This window comes from Chiloscyllium plagiosum, chromosome 18 (genome assembly GCF_004010195.1).
Source record: "Chiloscyllium plagiosum isolate BGI_BamShark_2017 chromosome 18, ASM401019v2, whole genome shotgun sequence".
Lineage (NCBI taxonomy): Eukaryota > Metazoa > Chordata > Chondrichthyes > Orectolobiformes > Hemiscylliidae > Chiloscyllium > Chiloscyllium plagiosum.
The window spans coordinates 32,476,052-32,496,721 of record NC_057727.1 but is presented as its reverse complement, the minus strand read 5'-3'; the positions used below and the strand labels follow the sequence as shown (position 1 = coordinate 32,496,721).

The following is a 20,670-nucleotide window of genomic DNA, read 5'->3' as shown; positions in this document are numbered from 1 at the left end:
CCACCATATTTCTACTGACAAAAATACACTACTACCTACTAGTGCCGCATCTGGCACTAGGTGCATAGCCCTAAATGTTATGACACTTCAAGAGTTCATCCATGTACTTTTTTAAAAGGTCGTGAGGTTTCCTGCTTCGACTAATATCCCAGGCAATTCCAGACCCTCCACCGTCCCTGGGTGAGAAAGGCTTTCCTCAAATCTCTTTAAATCTCCTGCATTTCATTTTAAAATTATGTTGACTTGATATTGACCCTTAGATTAAGGGGAACAGCTACTTTCTTTTTATCCTGTCCATGACCCTCTTAATCTTAAACACCTTTATTAGGATTCCCCCTCAACTTCCACTGCTCCAAAGAAAGCAATCCAAGCTTATCCAGTCTCTCTTCATGGCTGTAATGCTCCAGCCAGGCAGCATCCTGGTGAATCAACCTGCACCCTGTCCAATATAATCACATCCTTCCTAAAGTGTGGTGACCAGAACTGTGGCCTAACTAAAACTCTGCACAGCTCAACATGACCTTTCTGTTCTCATAATTTATGCCAGGACCGGTAAAGGCAAGTGTCCTGTATGCCTTTTTAATTAGCCTATTAACCTGTCCTGCCACCTTCAGGGATCTGTGGACAAGCAGCCCAAGATTCCTAGTGTCCTACCATACATTGCGTACTCTCTTGTCTTATTCCAATGTCCATCACTTCACACTTATCAAAGCTAAATTCCATCTGCCACTGATCTGCTCACCCGACTAGTCATTTATATCCTCCTGTAACCCAACATCTTCCACCTCACTGTTAAAGTTTGGCCAGTTGGTTGTCATCTAAATGTACTTATCACACCCATCACATCCATATCCTCATCTACATTATTTATGAATATTAGAAACAATAAGAGATTCAGAACTAATTCCTGTGGTATGCAACTTCACACTACGCTCCAATCAGACCAACAGCCTTCAACCACTACCCTGTCTCCTGTCACTAAGCCAATTCTGAATCCAACTTGCCAAGTTACCTGGATCACATCAACTTCCCAGTCTTCATCCAAACAATTATCACCTCCTTGAAAAATACCACTACAGTTGGTTCTGCTATAATGCAGTAGCTCTATTCTCATGCAATCCCGTGTTATACGAAAATTGTGTAATAGCAGCACCATTTAAACTAATGGGGCCAGAATTAAATTATAACCAATACACACTTTAAAAGTTCGCACTTGAGAAACAACATTCCCAATTTGTCAATTACATTTTGGCAAATTTGCATTAATGAAACTCGCATTATAGCAGAACAACCTGTAGATTTGTTAGGCACACTCTTTCTCACACCCTTGAGGGCAGCGTTCTCCTTTTTCTAGGGTAGGAGAGCCTGCTATTAAGGAAAATCATAACCCAAAGACTATTTCCCTCACAATGCCATCTAAATATCACTAAGTCTCATTTGACCATGACATCAGGGTCCTAAAATCCACAGAGACAATCAAGCCCAAGGAATGAGGTATCAAAGCTGGCAAAGAGAAGATTGGACAAATTAACAGATGAGTAAATATTATATTGAGTGAACAGCCCAACAGTTAGGGGCTTAAGAGTGCTTAGTCAAGTTGATTTAGGAGTAGCTGTAGAAGAAAGTAAGTAGAAAGAGGGGTTTTGAAGGGTGCAAGTAAATGTTCATGTGGGCTTGATATCAATTAAGCCTTGAGGAGATGGCAGTCAATAAAATGATCATAAATATGGGTAGCAGAGGTTTTATTGAGGAAATGCTATAGAGAGCACAAAGAACCAATTAATTCAGAGTGGGACGAGGGAAACAGAATGTGATTGAAAGTTCAAGGATGAAGTGAAGAGGACAAGGGATAAAGGGCAATATATCTCAGAGTTTGATGATAGGACACAAGATATTTAGTGCTCAACGAAGTGGGTGCCAAAGCAGGAAGGATAGAAGCAAAAATATTACATAATTATAAGCATCATGCTACCACCAAGGCTTGGAAAAGGCAGGTGATAGAGAAAATGGCTGGTCATGAAGGCTTCAATTCGGGAAATGTCTCATCAGGGAGCCAGACTTCAATCAAAGCTGAGATGTTATAATAATCGTCCACAAGGTTATGGGTTAAGGTTTTAGTTCATGAGTGATTTATTGGAAAGAAATGTGATTGGTCAGGGATTGTTGTTTAATTGAGAGATTTCAGATGCTAATAGTGGGGATGGTATCAGCTGCACAGGAAGAAGTCTAGACAGGTTAGCCCCCATTACACAGGTTCAGCAAGATGCTCAGTGAGAAAGGAAGATAAGGCAGGTGAGTACCAAGATGGGAACAGACATTGTTGTTAACTCACTCAGGGTAATTCAATTCTATTACAATGGTAGTATACAATGACAGTTGAGGCATAGTGATAAAGCAGATGGAGTTTATGCTGCTGCATTTTGGAAAAACAAATCAGGTCAGGACTTACACACATAATGTTAAGGTCCTCGGGAGTATCAATGAACAAAGAAACCTTGGAGTGCAGGTTCATAGCTCCTTGGAAGTAGAGTCACAGGTAAATCAGATAGTGAAGGTGGGATAGGAGTTGGGAAGTCATGTTGTGGCTGTACAGGACACTGGTTAGGCCACTTTTGGAATTCTAAGTGCAATTCTGGTCTCCATTCTTTGGAAGAATGTTGAGAAACATGAAAGGATAAAGAGACGATTTACAAGGATGTTGCCAGGGTTGATGTGTTTGCGCTATAGGAGGAGGCTGAATAGATAGGGGCTATTTTCCCTGGCATATCAGAGTCTGAGGGGTGACCTTATAGAGGTTTATAAAACCACAAGGGGCATGGCAGGATAAATAGACAAGATATTTTCTCTGGAACGGAGGAGTCCAAAACTAGTGGGCATTGATTTAAGGTGAAAGGGGTAAGATTTAAAATGGACCTAAGGGGCAAGTCTTTCATGCAGGGGGTGGTACGTGTGTGGAATGAGCTGCCAGAGGAAGTGGTGGAGGCTTGTATAATTACAACATTTAAAAGGCATCTGGATGGGTATATGAATAGCAAGGGTATAGATGGATATGGGCCAAATGCTGGCAAATGGGACTAGATTTATTTAGAATATGTGGTCGGCATGGACAAGTTGGACAGAAGGGTCTGTTGCCATGCTATATACCTCTATGACTCTATAATGGGTTAAGGGCAGGAGGAGGGAGGGAGTGATTGCAAAAGGACAAATGACATTATGATTGGATAAAGCAGAAAGACATTCAGTGATTGGCTAAAGGAAAGAAGAATCTGAGCTATTGAAACGCACACTTATACGGACACAAAACAATTCCCAGTTTAAACATGGTAGGGATGAGATGAGACAGGACTGGGAAGAGACAGTACATTCCATGGTCAGGTACACACAAATCCAATAACCCAGACTCAAATGATCTGAATGAGTTCAACTGAACTTTCCTGAGTTTTACTGTTCAATTGATGATATTGTTTTGGTTTAAAGTAGAATAAGAAACACTACCAGAAGGTATGCTTCCCCTTACCTTCTCTCCCTCATTGTTTGATTCAAACACATAGCAGATGGAGACCGGTCGCCCTTCTACTCTGCTTCCTCCGGTATGCAGCACAAACCCGAAGAGACGTTTGTTCTCTTTGTGAGTCGCACAAAGAACCACATTTTGCAAAGGGAACTGCAACAAAAAAGTACAAAAAAGACAACAGATTCAAGAAAGCTTCTGTAACACAGAGTAATAGGGCTTAATTAATACAAGCAGAAGACTTCTTTTTTAAGTGAACTAGACATGAGGAAGCTTGAAAATACCAACCCTTAAGCGAATGACTTGAGTCTGAGGATCAATCAACCTAAAATGCAAAGTAAACTATAATCAGCCATGTACATAATATAATTGATCATGTACAGAAAACAATTCTATGAAACAGAAGAACTAACTTACTTCAAACAGTCACCAGTTACTAGTAAATGTGACTCGGTCATCCGAAAGATGTTATGTATAGCACGGGCAGCAAGGATTTGACGCATTGTGTCACAAATAACATCCGAGGTTTCATTTGCTTTTACTTCCATTGATCCAAGAAATCTCACAATAAACAACTGATGAAGTATAGATTCTGCGGATATTAGAATAAAAACATCAATCTGTTTTAATTGATGCAGTTCACTTTACACATACAAGGAGTCAGAAAGTGTGAAACAAATGGAAATAGAATCAATGACCTGTATCAAGTTCAGTCAGGTCAGGTCAGTAGTTTATCCAAAGTTAAATGAATCACATAGCTTGAACTACACTATCTGTGAAGTCCATCTCTGAGAAACATCAATTACTTATACCAATGTTGTTTTTAATTTTCTCCTTGCTTTGATTATTCACACAAGACTATATAATATGCTAACCTTGAAGGACAATAACTAAAAATACAAAGTAACAAAAAAATTTGTAATAAATAGGAACGTATCTGAATCTTCCTAAAACATGTTAAAAACAAATATATTCTAAATATCAACAGTGAAATTGTGGCAATACTAAACCTTGAGATGTGTAAGAGTGATTCTTGCTCCTTATTATTCTGGGATGCATGATGGAGGACTTGATGACCACTATCTTATATTTTGAAAACAGTAATAAAAACTATGGTCTGAATTTATTGCTCTTTACAATAAATGTGGGGCAAGGATCTTCAGAGATGAGAAAGTTGGCCATATTTCCTGGCTATCAAGGGGATTACCTGTGAAGTCCTGGCTTTCCTGAAGCTGCCAGCCAAATCAATGGACATAGCCATTGAGAAATACAGTGTAGCTGGCGGACAAGACTGCAGAGCCATGAGGAGCTTCACCAGTAAGCAGGGAGTTTTCTTTTGGAAGATCCCAGGGGGAGGGGGAAGGTTGAAGGGATAGGGATGGTTCAAGGGATAGGGAAAGCAGTTTCAGCCATCTACGCTGTTCCACTTCCTTGTCCCAATGGAGGAAACTACAACCCATTCCCTGAAATTGCCGGCAGGTCAGCCTGGTTTCTCTATTGGGAAAGCAACCACTTTTAAGGCCTGCTGGGAAGTCAGGTAAATCAGACCAGTAGCAGGGTGATGCCCTGTTTTGGAGCCAGGTCAGAAAGGTTGCCCATGGACATTGCCATGTAGCGCTTGATTGCTGTGGGTGGTGGCGGTGTGCAGATGTGAAGTATCTGGCTAGTGCCAACCTGACTGATTATTCGCCCTTCCCTGCCACTTGTCCCACTTGCTCTATAGGCAAGAAAATTCCACCCTATGCTACTCATCCTTTAAAGAGCACTAGATTTTTCAGCATAAGCTCTATACAGCAAATATTGGCCATTCTACTATCTTTATGGAATGACCTAGACAGATGACTGCACTAACATGACACAATCATTTAAAGCTTCACACTTATATATTCAAGAAAGAAAAAACTTCACTGTTCCATTTCTTGCACAGAAAAACTAATCCTTACCTTCAGGCTCCTCTGTTTTTGGCTCCCCACATTCTCCAAATGGATTTGTTCTAATGGAAGAATTAAAAATGGCAAAATATTTGATTACTTTTAAAGGAACAATTTTTCTTCTTTTTTTGGTCAAGTTGCTTCCCTTCCTTTGTTGAAGATATATTTCTGTGATACACAATGAAACATTTTCCCCATTTTCATTCATGAGTCTAAGAGTAAGTGGGTGTGGGTTATTCAACAGCATCACAGCAAATCAATTCATCCATTACCCAAAAATCACATTTCCACTTCAGTTCAAATTTCTAGATAGTAATCAGAAACAAGGGTCCTTTCTGATGATTTCACCACCTCCTCTTTCCCTAACCAGGGACACACTAGTTAGTCACAGTGCTCCTTACATTGCCTCTATTAATATTGCTTAACTCAGTTCAGATTGAAGATCAAACCTTTGGATCCTTGTTATCTATCTGGCTGAGCTACTCACTGCAAGAAAAAGCTGACTGTAAGAGAAACATTTAAAATCTAACAATTAAATAGGAAAAGGTTTTGGAAATCTGACACACTGAGAGACAAGAGTCTTCTTGAGAATTGAGAGTTTAGGATTCTCTTAAGGTTAACATGCACGTCAGTTTGCAGTTTAGAAGACAAATGCAATGTTAGCATTCATTTCAAGAGGGCGAGAATACAAGAAGGGAATTGGTTTAGCTCAGTTGACTGGACTGTTGGTTTGCACAGCAATGTGATGCCAACAATGTGAATTCAATTCCCAATACTGGTTTGAGGCTACCATGAAGGACTATCCTTCTCAACCTCCCTCCCTCGCCTGAGGCCTGGTGGCCCTCAGGTTAAATCACCACCCGTTGTTTCTCTCTTGAATGAGAGAGCAGCCCGTATGGTCTGGTAAGACTATGGCAACACAATAATAGTACAAGAGCAGGCATATACTGCTGAGCATATATAAGGCTTTGGTTAGAACGCATTTGGAACACAGAGCAGTTTTGGGCCACGTTTCTAAGGATGGATGTGTTGGCCATGGATGGGATCCAGCGGAGGTCTGTATTTGATAGAGGTTGGAAGGATTTGGGCAAGTGGGGAAACACCTTGAAATTTACTGAGAATACTGAGAAAGTGAGGATTGCAGACACTGAAGATCAGACTCAAGAGTGTGTTGCTGGGAAAGCACAGCAGGTCAGGCAGCATCTGAGGAGCAAGAGAATTGATGTTTTGGGCATAAGCTTGATGAAGGGATTATGCCCGATACGCCGAATCTCCTGCTCCTTCGATGCTGCCTGACCTGAGAATACTGAGAGTCCTGGGTAAAGTGGACATGGAGAAAATGTTTCCACTAGTAGGACAGACCAGGATTCAAGGGCACAGCCTCACAGTGAAGGGACAATGACCCTTTAGAACTAGAATGAGGAGGAACTTATTTAACCAGAGGGTTGTGGATCCACGGAGTTCATTTCTACAGAAAGTTAAGTCCTTGGTGTATTTAAGACAGAGATTGACAGGTTCTAAGGGCATCAAGGGTTACAGGAAGAAAGCAGGATATTGGAGCTGAGAAACATACCACCCTTGATCGAATGGTGCAGCGCATGATAGACAAAATGACGTAAATCAGCTTCTTATCTTATGGTCTTATGGAATGAAATTTCTCAATAAAGGTAAAGTTACCATAATCTCAGAGGACCATAGGACTGTTCTCTAATTTGAGAGAGATGACTGGTAATGTGCTTAAGCATTAGTAGGAGGGTCATCATACCTCAGGCAAGGGGCAAGTTTGAGAAGCAGGACCTTCATTAAAACCACAGCTGGTATGTCAATTGAACCAGTGCTATTGGCATCTCTCTGTATCGCGAACCAGCTGTCCAGCCAAATGAGCTAATTGACCCCAATTTCTCAACATAGAAAGCATGAAAACATTCTAACCAAATACTTCCTTTCCAAACTAAAGACAAGAAACTTTCAAATTAAAGGCAAAAGCTTCAGCTTAATTAGCAGACTTAACCTCTTACTATTGAAATGCCGAAGTTCACAAACACTTGTTAAAAAAAAAACTGGTTCTTTACACTTACCTGGTTCCTGGTCCTGAAATCTTTGCTTGGTTCGACAAGTCCTCACTGACAGAAGAAATTATGTCAAACTGAATGGGTGTGTCTGGAGCAACTATTGAGTCTAATGACGCTGCAGAAAGAGAAGCAGATTCTGATCCAACAGAGCTGGAACTGTTTGCTCGAGAGGGATGAGGTCTGCTGTGGCTGTTAGATGCAAGTTAGGATTTTAAAAAATGAATTTTTTTTCCAGGGTCACTACGGTTACATTTTCAATTTTTTTTTTAGTACCCAAAACTCAATACAGTATACGACATCACACAACGAAGATTCACATTCATGCCCTTACACATCTCAGGTAAAGCTTTGTGCCAAAACTGCAAATAAGGCTCTGTGCACCTTCTAGTAACTTAGGATCTTAGAATTTATTTTAAGCAACACAACTCTTGTGCTGGGTTTGCTCCAGTCTGCTGTTATTTCTTTTCATGTACTTCGCCACTTGAAAGCTATCATAAATTCTACTTTCACCACTGTTCTGAAATAGCATGTCATGTTCTGGAAAACTACTACATTCTTCTTCAATAATTTGTTTTGTTGAAATTTCATGTTCCAGGAGATTTGAAAAATATTACATTTAGTGGTTAAAGCGGTTTATAAAAGTCTAGTAACAGATTTTCCCTTTACTGACGTTAATTTGAAACTGCTGCAAAATCAAGGGGATCTCCAGATATCTAGCAGATATGCAACTTCAAGTATTCACACAGACAGCAAATCATAATAAACAGCACAATATATCCTTTAATTTTTATTAATTTTTCCGAAAGCAGTGACAAATAGAGATTGGAAGCTGAAATACCACAAACTTAGAAAACACCAAACATTCTGGAACTTCTTAATCAGCAATGTTTCTTAAAGGAAACATCCGACATACAAATATAAATTTAGATTTTCAAGGTGAAGAGTATTTGAGTTAGTATAATATACCTCATTAACAAGGTACTATTTGCACAGATTTTCAGAGTGATATTACACAGTAAAAGGGATTAAATTATTTGCATTCTGCAAAAATTTCAACACTGCACAGTGGAGGTAAGTGTAGAATTCTTGATCACACCTTTTAGATTTCCATATCTATTTATGTAAGTTTGGTTACCAGAAATTACTATCAATTTCAGAGTAGTACTGTAAGCAAATACTGACAGTTCCGCCACAAAATCCAGATCAATTTTCTTATTTACTTATACCATTTAAAGCATAACTTACAAGTTTCAAAAAGATCAGTTAGGTGTGTGATTATTTCTGCCTAATGGAATGAGGCAATCAAGCTCAAGAGTGCTCAGGTAAATGGCCATCAGCCTGAAACATTAATCCAATTTCTCTCCATTGATGCTGCCTGACCTATCAAGTATTTCAAACATTTTGTTTTCACTTAACATTAGATATCAAGTTTACTCTTCAGAATCCAATTCCAGAATCTAATTTCTGCTTACACTGTAGGCCTTGAGATTTCATGGCGCTGTTGAAATGAAGGGGAAGGTGTAACAGCCTCCAGAGCAGACTGGTTTACACGAGCAGCCAATTCCTGTAAAGAGAACAAAGTGACTTACTGATTGCTGCAAATCTCCACAGCTGTTTGTTCACTGATAACTGTGAAGTACAATGCAGTAGCCAACATTTATAAGGTTTCATACAATTTTGCTTTGATGCACATAACAAGTTAACATATAACTGGTTTACATTGGTGATTACTTATTAAGTTCACAATAGGTCTTGGCACATCATTGTCTATCAGGGTATAACTCTTGACTGATATTCAGTTCCATCTGCTGGAAATCCTTCAGTATGGACCACTGACAAGCAATGTTTCCTCTAATTTATTTTATACAACAGCCCTGTGCAATCCCTTTAAGAATTATTGCATAGACATGTTTCTTGCATAATTGTTAAAAGAAATGTTAATTGTGTGCAGACTGTTTGACGCATTGTATGGTATGTTGTGGAACTGCTGGTTAGTTGTCAGACAAAGATGGAAAACTGCTGGTGAGATGGTTATACTGCCTCTCAGATGAAGAACCGTCCTGAGGGAGTAACAGGAAGGAGCAGGGAAAAATAGGAGAATAAATTGGTGACATCTTCTAGGCTAAATAACAAACAGAAAGAAAATGGAATAGAATTGTTGAAAATTATAGATGGAGGCTAATTGGTTCCTTGCATGCATGCAGTCTTATTGAAATGCACTAATCCCAGTTTTTGTCAATAACTCTGCAATTCCTCATTTTAAATATCTGTTCAATTCACTCTTTATATTATTTATAGCTAGCACCTTTGTAGGTAGAGCACTCTGTATCCTAATTGTGCTCAGGGTGAAAATATTTCACCTCATCGCCCCTCTAGATCCTATGCCATTTACTTTAAAGCCTGTGATCTCGGGACATTGAATTTTACTTACCATTGTAATATGACTCAATCTATAAATTCAAATGTAATATAATTACCTGTGTGTCAGAAACTATGAGATTACAATGCTAGGATTCACCATCATATAGTTTTATTTCTTCAAAATAAGTCCATGCCCACTTATTTCCAAGGATTGAAAGGTATTCAGATCCTTTCAATTGCATAGAGTAACATATTTATTAGAATACACAAGTTTCTGAATGAAGAACCATCTCTCAATAAATTAAAGTACTGGAGGTTATGGAATGGCCACATCTGAATTACAGATTTGAATAAATAAAAAGTAATACCACATAAATAAATGAGAAAGAGAATCAAGACCATGAAATTTAGTAGCTTAAAGCATGCTGCGAACATAGAACCCTCTGGAACTTATTCTTTTATTTAATTGATGCAGATAGAAAATTATCAATCGCAGTAACATGCAACCTTACTTCTGGGTTTTCGCTGAGATAGATACGTTTGGAAATATTATTGATTGTTGCAATCCACTACAAAGAAAAAGGAACATTAAAATAAGCAAAAATGCTTATAATAGGCATAATCCAGAAAATAAAACACAGTATATTCTCTTCCCATCATAGAACTTGGATATTTTCTTAGTAATGAAGACCACGTTTCACACACAAGATTCAATAACAACTAAAGTAAGTGCATACATGGCTGGCTACTAATGTTAAATGGAATCAACATATGACCCAAGAAAGATATTGAGAAGACAACTCAAAGCTTTTACTAATAATTAATAGTTCGGGCATATGTATTAGAGTAAACTGAATTGCAATGACACAGTTTGCGCTCTAACTCGAAAGTGAGGCAATCTAGACAATCTGATGGTTTTACATGGGCAACTGATCTCTAATGGGGGGTGTTATTGTAAACTAGATAGGATGTTTTAAGGACATCAATGTGGCACATTTCATTGCCCATTATATTATTCAGGTAGCTAGGTTTCTCTTAAATTCACAAAGTCTAGATAAAAAGTGTTCAAAGCCTCGGGTAATACAGTTTAACACCAACTTGCAAATCAACTTGTCCAAACAAAAAAAGTGAGATTATCAAACTGTGACAAAGAAGCGTACAGCATTTTTGAGTTTTCCATGTTTGCAAGAGAAATTTTTGTAAACACTAAAATACTGTTTCTGATACAGCAATGTACAGGTCAATCGTGCCAACTCGAATTTGCTGTGATGCGATTGATAAATTGGGGACGCTGTTTCTAAAACGTGAATTTTAAAACGCGTTGGCTGTAACATGATTACATCGCCAATATTTTAAACATTGTTACTAAAACGCGATTCTTCCATTGCGTTATCAGAGAAACAACTGTGTGTGATTGACATCTTGCAAATGTGTCACAAAGTATTCTAACATGAAATGGATCTAATAATTTAATAGACCTATCCTTCAACCTTTTCTTCATCTCTAACATTGTTACTTCCATTCACTGTTTTATTGTTGTTAGCATAAAGTTTATCGACAAGTGATTAGCATCCTCAATTAAAAAAGACATTTTTTGTAAGTACAAGAATCTCACAGTACATACATGCATATGTAGTAATTGCAAGATTGTATTTAAAGTCGTGTTATGAAAGAAATGCTCATATTGGGAAAGACTACCTTCAAAGCTTACCTCTTCACACTCTTTTTTACTCTCTGCTTGTAAAAGAACAGCTCTGGAATATTAAAAAGAGCCATTAATTTTTTTAACCTCTAAATGATTATACATTAAAAAATGACAGAACGTGTTGAACTATTCCATAAAGCTGTGTAGTACTTTATTAAAAGGGCTGAATTATTACAACCATAGACATTGGAAACTTCACTTAGTTGGCTCTAAAAAAAAAATTTTCTTACAAGCTGTAAATGGGTTCTTCTAAAAATAGTGCCTCTGCAGAACTGTTTTCATCTTTTCAGCAATAATGTTCTTGTGATAGCTTTGTGACAATGGTAGCTGTAGTCCAAAAACTACGCAGAGTGAAAGATACCATCATACATGTTTACAGCACTCAAAGTCCCTTTGGCCCACTGAGTCTACGCCAGTCAAAAACAACCATTAACTATTTTAGCCCCATTTTCCTGCACTTGGCCCATATCCTTGCATGCCTTGGCATTGCAAATGTACATCTAAGTAATTCTTCAATGAAGGTTTCTGCTTCTACCACTTTTGCAAAGTGAGCTCCAGAGTCCCACCACCCTCTGAATAAAACAAAATATTTCTCATAGCCTATCTCAACTTCCTGCCACTTACCTTAAATCCATGCCCTCAGTCAACGGTCCAATGGGTAAAAAAATTCTGTCTACCTATCTATACCACTCATAATTTTATACATCTCAATCATGTCCCCTCTCAGATTTCATTGCTCAAGGATAACAACCCCAGTCTATCCAGCTCTCTTCATAAGAAACTCTCCTACCCAGGCAAGATCCTGGTAAATCTCTTCTGCACACTCTTCAGTGCAATCACACTCCTATGTGAGGAGAATTCACTACTAGGGTATACAGGAAAGCCACACACACAGACCAAGTCCTAAACTATGAAAGTAACCACCCCAACACAAACAAACGAAGCTGCATCAGGACACTATTCAAAAGGGCCACAACACACTGCAGTACACCAGAACTGCAAAAAGAAGAGGAACACCTATACAAGGTATTCACCAAAAACGGATACCCGCGCAACTTCATCAACAGATGCCTAAGAGAAAGACCACGGAACGAGGACATACCACAACCAAAAGGACTAGCCAAACTACCATCCATCAGGAGCATCTCAGAACTGACAGCCAGACTACTGCGACCCCTAGGACACATAACGGCACACAAACCAACAGCCACGCTCAGACAACAACTCACCAGAACGAAGGACACGATACCCAACATGAGCAAGACGAATGTAATGTACAAAATACCATGCAAGGACTGCACTAAACACTATACAGGACAAACAGGAAGACAGCTAACAATCCGCATACACGAACATCAACTAGCCACGAAACGACACGACCAGCTATCCTTAGTAGCCACACACGCAGACAACAAGCAACATGAATTCGACTGGGACAACACTACTATCATAGGGCAAGCCAGACAGAGAACGAACAGAACCACAACAACACTCCTATGTGAATACCAGAATTGCACACAACATTCCAATTGTGGCCTAATCAACTTTTAATACTGCTATAGCATAGCCTCCTAGCTCTTTTTAAACTCTAGAAAATCATAGGATCCCTGCGGAAACAATTAGATTCACTACACTGTGAAAACAGGCCCTTCCGACCCCACAAAGAGTATCCCACCCAGACCCATTTCCCTCTAACTAATGCACCTGACATTATAGGCAATTTAACATGGCCAATTCACCTGACTCCCATATTTGGATTGTGGGTGGAAACTGGAGCAACTGAAACCCACGCAGACACAGGGAGAACATGCAAACTCCACATACACAGTAACCCAAGGCTAGAATCAAACCCAGGTCCCTGGTAATTGTCAGGCAGCAATTCTAACCACAGATGCCATGCTGTCTACGCCTCAGCAAGCATGCCGTATGCCTTCTTAACCACATTTTCTAACTGTCCGGATACCTTTAGGGACCAGTAGTTAGGCTCATAAAGGTCCCACCGATTTTCCATGCTTCCCAGGATCCTAATGTTCATCAAGGACTTGCCTTGCTGAAGTCCAAGTAAATTACTTCAAATGCATCACCCTCAGTTACACACCTGGCTACCTCTTCAAAAACTTTAATCAAGTTGGTCAGTCGTGACCTCCTTTTAACAAGACTATACTGACCGTTCTTGATTTATCCCTGCCTCTCCAAGTGCAGATTAACTGTCACTCAGAATTACAAGTGCATGAAAGCCTTGAAGAGATTACGTGGCGATGTTGACTTAATGACAGAAATGGATGAACTTCTGGAGGAGCAAACTGCACTCAAAGGTCAAAGTGCAAAAAGACTGTGGGATTTTTTCCAAGACCGCTCTGTTCTTTGGCAGTTAATCATCACCTTGGTGCTGGGTAGTGCCTTACAGTTAAGTGGGAACGATGCTGTAAGTAGGAGTGACATCCACTGGATGTTTCTCACAACTGGAAATGTAAAAGCAAGTGCTATTAGTGTAGTACTAGTTATGTGTGGTGAAGTTTTAATTTTTCCTTGTGACTGCATTTCAAAATACATTTTGGTGGGAAGAATGAGGAAAAACCTCTATGAATTAAGTGGCACAATTTTTAAAGAGGGTGCAGGGACAGAGAGATCTGGAGGTTCACTTATAAATTGTTGAAGGTGGCAGGACAAGCTATGAAGGATGGTGAAAAAGCATAATGGAACCTGGAGTTTAATAATATAGGCATTGAGTGCAAAAGCAAGGAAATTGTGGTAAACTGTGACAAATCACCAGTTAGGCCTCAGCTGAAGTGGTATCCTTTTCTGGACATCACATGTTAGAAAGGATGTGAAGACAGTGAAGTTAAATCGGAGGGACATAAATGATGAGGGATGTCAGTGTTTTACGCACCTCCTGAGCAATGTAACCTGTATGCTTCACTGTGTCTAAGCACCCTATGATCTTTATGTCCTTGTTTGTTATGATTTGCCCGTACTGCTGGCAAAACAAAGCTTTTCACTCTACTTAGGTACATGTGACTACAATAAATAAAATAATATAAAATTATGTGGAGAGATCGGATTATTTTCCTCAGAGCAGGAATGTTTAAGGAAAAATTTAATAAAATATACAGAACATAGAGTGTGGTTACAGAAAAGAATGCTTCTGTTAGCTGTAGGATCAATTGCCAGAGGATACAACTCTAAAGTATTTGGCAAAAAAAAGTCCAAAGAGAAATGAGAACATTTTTATATAAAGCAGGCTGATACGATCTGGAACACAATGCTAGAAAGGCTGGTGGAAGCATACTCAATAGTTACCTTCAAATTGGACGAGCACTTGAATAGCAGCAATTCACAGGGTTACGGGGCAACACCACATGACAAAAGATAGCAGAGATCCTGTGTACGTTACCAAACATTCATGAGGTCAGCAACCTGGGGCTTTGCTCACAAAGATAATGGCTCCAACACAAACAGACTGACCATCTCTTCAAGATTGCATGACCAGGTAACTCATAACTGTGCATATCTCAATGAAGTGGCAATGCCAGTGACTGGTAAAGATTGCGCTGACCGTTGTGCACCATGGAGTTTATTGCCAGAGAGGGCAAAAGATAGATCTAGTATCGAATTTTATTTCTGAGACTTGGGAACAAACCCTCTTGCACTCTTTTTCCAACAATATCCTGTGCTGCTTGAGTTACTTCACCTCAGTTAGCTATCTAATGAGTCAGGTATTTTAGAGTTGAGTGGCTGCCCATTCTAGTGTCTTTGTACAGTTTACCATTGACATTAACTTTGCTGTGACACTGCGTCTAATTGTGCCTGCCATTTGGCATGTTTGTGTATGTTTAGGTTTTTACACTTTCTTTGTGAGTTCTCTAGTCATTGTGGAGGGTTTCATCTAAATCAACAATGATGGAAATAAGTTTGCCTGGTGACAAAGATCCAGTGGGAGAATGGGAAAGACTGCGCCATTCAGTGGGGAGTTGAAATGGGCATATCTTCTGTATCCTAAATGACTCTGACTATGGCAAGTGGCTGGAAATGTTAGCTGGGATGTCAAAAGCTCAGGCAAGTAGATATAGTAGATAGCCAACAGCATTTCCCCATGGTAGGGGAGTCTAAAACTAGAGTGCAAGGGTTTAGGTGAGAAGGGAGAGATACAATAGGGTCTAGAGGGGCAGTGTTTTCATACAAAGGGTGGTGAGTGTCTGGATTGAGTTGCCAGAGGTAGTGGTGGAGGCAGAGTACAATTTTGTCATTTAAGAAACATTGGGATGGGTACACAGATAGGATAGGTATGGAGGGATAAGAATCAAACACAGGCAAATGGGACTAGATTAATTGTGAAAACTGGGCAGCATGACAAGTTGGACCGAAGGGCCTGTTTCCCTGCTGTAGACCTGTATGACTGTATGTAATTGTGAAACCTTTTAAGATTGAAGAACTGAGAGCTACAGAGAGGGAGAACAGAGAGGCATGTGCTAATTTCTCAAGTGAAATACAATGTCTTAGAAAGAACAATACAGAGAATGGCAAGAAAGATTGAAATGAGAGAGAAGGGAAGCAGAAAGAAAAAAATTAAAAGAAAATTGCATTTGGCATTTAGAAAATCTCTATCAATAGTTAATACCTAATAGAATGTGACTTCACATTATTAATAATTTATTTTCAGTGCCTTAGAGTAATGGTAAGGTCCCAGGGAGTGTTGCTGAACAAAGACACCTTGGAGTGCAGGTTCATAGCTCCTTGAAAGTGGAGTCGCAGGTAGATAGGATAGTGAAGAAGGCGTTTAGTATGCTTTCCTTTATTGGTCAAAGTATTGAGTACAGGAGTTCTAGAGGGCATAGGTTTAGGGTGAGAGGGGAAAGATATAAAAGAGACTAAAGGGGCAACTTTTTCACGCAGAGGGCGGTACATGTACGGAATGAGCTGCCTGAGGATGTGGTGGAGGCTGGTACAATTGCAACATTTAAGAGGCATTTGGATGGGTATATGAATAGGAAGGGTTTGGAGGGATATGGGCCGGGTGCTGACAGGTGAGACTAGATTGGGTTGGGATATCTGGTTGACTTGGACAGGTTGGACCGAAGGGTCTGTTTCCATGTTGTACATCTCTATGACTCTATGCTTCTAATAGTTTCCCCACAACTGAGGTTACACTGACGGGCCCATAGTTTCTGGTTTATCCTTTGCCCCCTTCTTGAACAATAAAAATACACTGGCTAACCCTACTCCTCTGCCTCCTCTCTTGTGGTCAGAAGGAAATTGAAAATTCTTGCCAGCACCAATGTTATTTCTTCCCTTACCTCACTGAAACTATTGGCTACATTTCAGCCAGCCCAAGAGGTTTATCTACATGTAGCCTGCCAGACCACACAAAACCTCCCCGCTGTCTCAGCTAATTTTTTAATGTATATCAGTCCTTCTCGATGATTTCTATATCCACATCGTCTCTCTCACTAGTGAGCACTAACACAATGTATTCATTTAGAACGGTACCTGTATCCTCTGGCTCCACAAACAAATTACCACAGTAGTCCTTGATGGGCCCTAGTCTTTCCCTTTTACCTCATGTACTTGTAAAATAATTTGGATTTTTCTTTACTTTTCTTGCCACTATTCTTTTATGCCCCCTTTTCGCTCCCCTGAATTTCCTTTCCCCTTGCACATTCTTGTACTCCTCTATACTAGCACATTCTTGTACTCATTTGAGCTCTCAGTATCTGCCATTGCGTCTCTTTTTCTCCTTATCTGATCTCATGTATTCCTTGATATCCAGGGCTCACAAGATTTGTTGGTCCCACCCTTTGTCTTCATTGAAAGATGTTGACCCTGTACTCTCTGTATTTTCTTCTTGAATGCGAGCCCCCCATGACATAGATTTCCTACAAGTATGCACTTCCAGTTCACTCTATCCAAATCATACCTGATCTTATTAAAATGAGCCTCCTCAGTTTAGAACTTTAATTTCAGGTGCATCATTGTCCTTTTCCACAGATCCAGAGTTCAATTCCCAAATTGTACTAGCTAATCAAGCTTGCCTAGGGCAGCAGTTTTTCACAACAATCAGCCTTCGTATCCTTGCACAAGAAGAATCTGATAACATGCTGTTTACCCTGGAGAGTCGGAGGCTGAAGGATGACATTATAGAGGTTTATAAAACCATGAGGGGCATGGATAGGATAAATAAACAAAGGATGGGGGGGTCAAGAACTAGAGGGCATAGGTTTAGGTTGAGAGGGGAAAGATATAAAAAAGACATAAGGGGCAACTTTTTCACACAGACGGTGGTACATGTATGGAAGAGCTGCCAGAGGAAGTGGTGGACGTTAGTACGATTGCAATATTTAGATTAGATTAGATTACCTACAGTGTGGAAACAGGCCCTTCGGCCCAACAAGTCCACACCGACCCACCGAAGCATCGGGATGGGTATATGAATAGGAAGAGTTTGGAGGGATATGGGTTGGGTGCTGGCAAGTGGGACTAGGTTATCTGGTCAGCATGGATGAATTAGACCGAAGGGTCTGTTTCCATGCTGCACATTTCTATGACTCTATAATTCTAATCAACACCCAAGATTGATTTAATCTCACCCTTGTGGTGGGAAAGATTTTGAATGGAAGTTTAAGATACACACTGCTCAAATTCATTCTTCATTGACTATGTACAATAGATACCTAATTTAAATTTGCACCTTGCGCTGGCTGAAACATAGGTTCTGGTTCAAGTCTTAATCTAGGGCTCTAGTATAAAAATCAAGGTTAACACACCAGTACAGTTCTGAGGCAACAATGCACAGAAGAGTCATTTTGTGAAATACTAAACCAAGGCCCTATCTGTCTCTTTGGATGCTTGTGAAAAATGCTGGAAAACAGCAAATGTTAAAGTAATTGTCAAAACAACAAACAATTACATTTTAAAAAAACTTTTAAACTGATGCTCTGAAGTTGCTGTGAGATGCATGTGATTCATTCAGACACTGTATCTGTAAAGGTCTTAGGTACTCTCAAACCAAACAACCCTACAAAGTATTGCTCATCAATAACGGGGCTATTGCTCTTCAAAATAATCCAGTAAGCTCCAATATAATGGTATTCACAGAATTATGTATTTTATCCCTTGTCCCAGGCTTTTCCATTATGCTCCTAAGGTTTCAGGCCTACCAATAGAGTGGTGCTGGCAACTTTCACTCTAGATCTGATGAAACCTTGGCTTCATGTCAAATAAAATTACTGAAGTAGGCGATGTTGTATAAAATACAGTATTACAATGCCAATCACCAAGTGGCTCAGAAATACCACCATTGATCAAGCTGGTCCATTCTTGAAGAACACAGTTGGAAATGTGAAGAAATCAATACAATGAAGTAGCAATGTGTTTTTGTGCTCACTGAGCGGCAGACACGATAGCCTATGGACAGTAGTCAACAGATTATAACTCTTTTCAAGATAAAGTCTAACGTTCATAGTGACTAAATTCTCCACTACAGCATTAAATTGGACAGATTAAGAAATGATGTAATAGCCCAAATCGCCTAACCATGAGATGCTGTGGACCAACAGCAACAGTACTATATATCAAATATATAATCTTATGGCACAGCATTTATTCCATTATCACCATTATTGAGTTAAGTAGCCAATTCAAGTCAATTTGTGTGCAGAATAAGGTTGTGCAGGGAAGGAATACCAAGTGTACCATAGATTAAGGTATTTCCCTACTGCACGAGGCTACCAATTTTATAAATATAAAAACAGAATATGGAAGACAATGCGAAGGAGCACCACAACCAAATGAGCAGTTTACATATGAATTCCAGAACATTGGTAAAGAACTTGACAAAGGAATCAATAAATTAAGCTGCTCACAGATATGGACAATACTTACTTTTTCCCATCAAAGGAAGTGATTTGAAAGCAGTATCTTCGATCCTCACAATCCACAGCCATAACAGTACAGTTGTCCAAGTCCATGACAAGACCTCCTGCAACATCCCCTCGAGCTTGACGCATCAGGTTTCCACCCTGGGTAAAGTAGTAATGCCTTTCCCAGGTAGATGATACTAATCTGGTTTTACTAGAATCCAAATAAACACAGTTTTACTTTTAAGAATATCTTTTGCATTTTTCTAACAGTTCATATGACATTGCATTGCCACTATTACAGATTAACTTGCAATCAACTTCACAATGATCATTTCTTGGGCTGAAATCTTCAATGAGCTACAGCTGTACGGTAATTATTTCCGTAATTAATATTTAAAAAAAACACCCCAAGTGAAATAATGCTAAAAGTATTTGTTACCTAATATACCTTAATTACTGCTCGGAATTAGATATATCAAAACAAGAAGCTTTAGCATAATATAAAGGATTTAAAACCACTTTTAAAAAATGCTAGCAAGAGCATGTTGGCTTTCAAGAAGAATGTGAAGAAGAATCTGACAATCAAGCAAATAATAATTTGGTTCATCAAAAATTATCTGAAGATCTTTAAAATGGGTCTGCTTGGCATAACACCTTATCATAACAGCTCCTTTGCTAATGGAACCCGGGTTTGATCTCAATGCGCAGAATAAGTGTCTCTGCTCGTTACTGTAAGTTCTTATGTGAAATAGGACTAAGGTCCCTTAACTCAATGTGCTTATATTTTAGCAATCTTCGGCAACCTCAAACCAAAAAGACTAGTTGATAAAACTAAAATGAACAATCACATTCAAGTATTAAAGAACATTCTGAGTGATGAATTAAGATACAGGTCATTCTGCTACAATGTGCATTTCGTTAACAGGAATTCACTATAACATGATTGAAGAATTGGGGATACTGTTTCTAAAGCACGAACTTTTAAAGCATGTATTGGTTTAAATAGTGCTGCTATTAAGCGATTTTCTTATAACACGGGATTGCACAAGAATAGGGGGAATCTACAATATCATTTATTGTATCCGTTGCTCCCGATGCAGTCTCCTCTACATTGGGGAGACTGGACGCCTCCTAGCAGAGCGCTTTAGGGAACATCTCTGGGACACCCACACCAATCAACCACACCGCCCTGTGGCCCAACATTTCAACTCCCCCTCTCACTCCACTAAGGACA

General features: G+C 39.4%; 1 protein-coding gene across 1 annotated transcript in view; it reads right to left on the bottom strand.

Annotated features, from left to right (window-relative positions):
- Window positions 1–20,670, bottom strand: part of appl1 (adaptor protein, phosphotyrosine interaction, PH domain and leucine zipper containing 1) — a 61,821-nt gene that overhangs the window by 9,746 nt on the left and 31,405 nt on the right. Inside the window, exons 11-19 of the mRNA XM_043708116.1 lie at window positions 19,459–19,647; window positions 11,587–11,629; window positions 10,388–10,444; window positions 8,987–9,078; window positions 7,521–7,703; window positions 5,455–5,504; window positions 3,929–4,103; window positions 3,800–3,836; window positions 3,518–3,664 (exon numbers count right to left, since the gene is read on the bottom strand). Of these exons, the coding sequence (XP_043564051.1) occupies window positions 3,518–3,664; window positions 3,800–3,836; window positions 3,929–4,103; window positions 5,455–5,504; window positions 7,521–7,703; window positions 8,987–9,078; window positions 10,388–10,444; window positions 11,587–11,629; window positions 19,459–19,647 (973 nt within the window). The remainder of the gene's footprint in view (window positions 1–3,517; window positions 3,665–3,799; window positions 3,837–3,928; window positions 4,104–5,454; window positions 5,505–7,520; window positions 7,704–8,986; window positions 9,079–10,387; window positions 10,445–11,586; window positions 11,630–19,458; window positions 19,648–20,670) is intronic.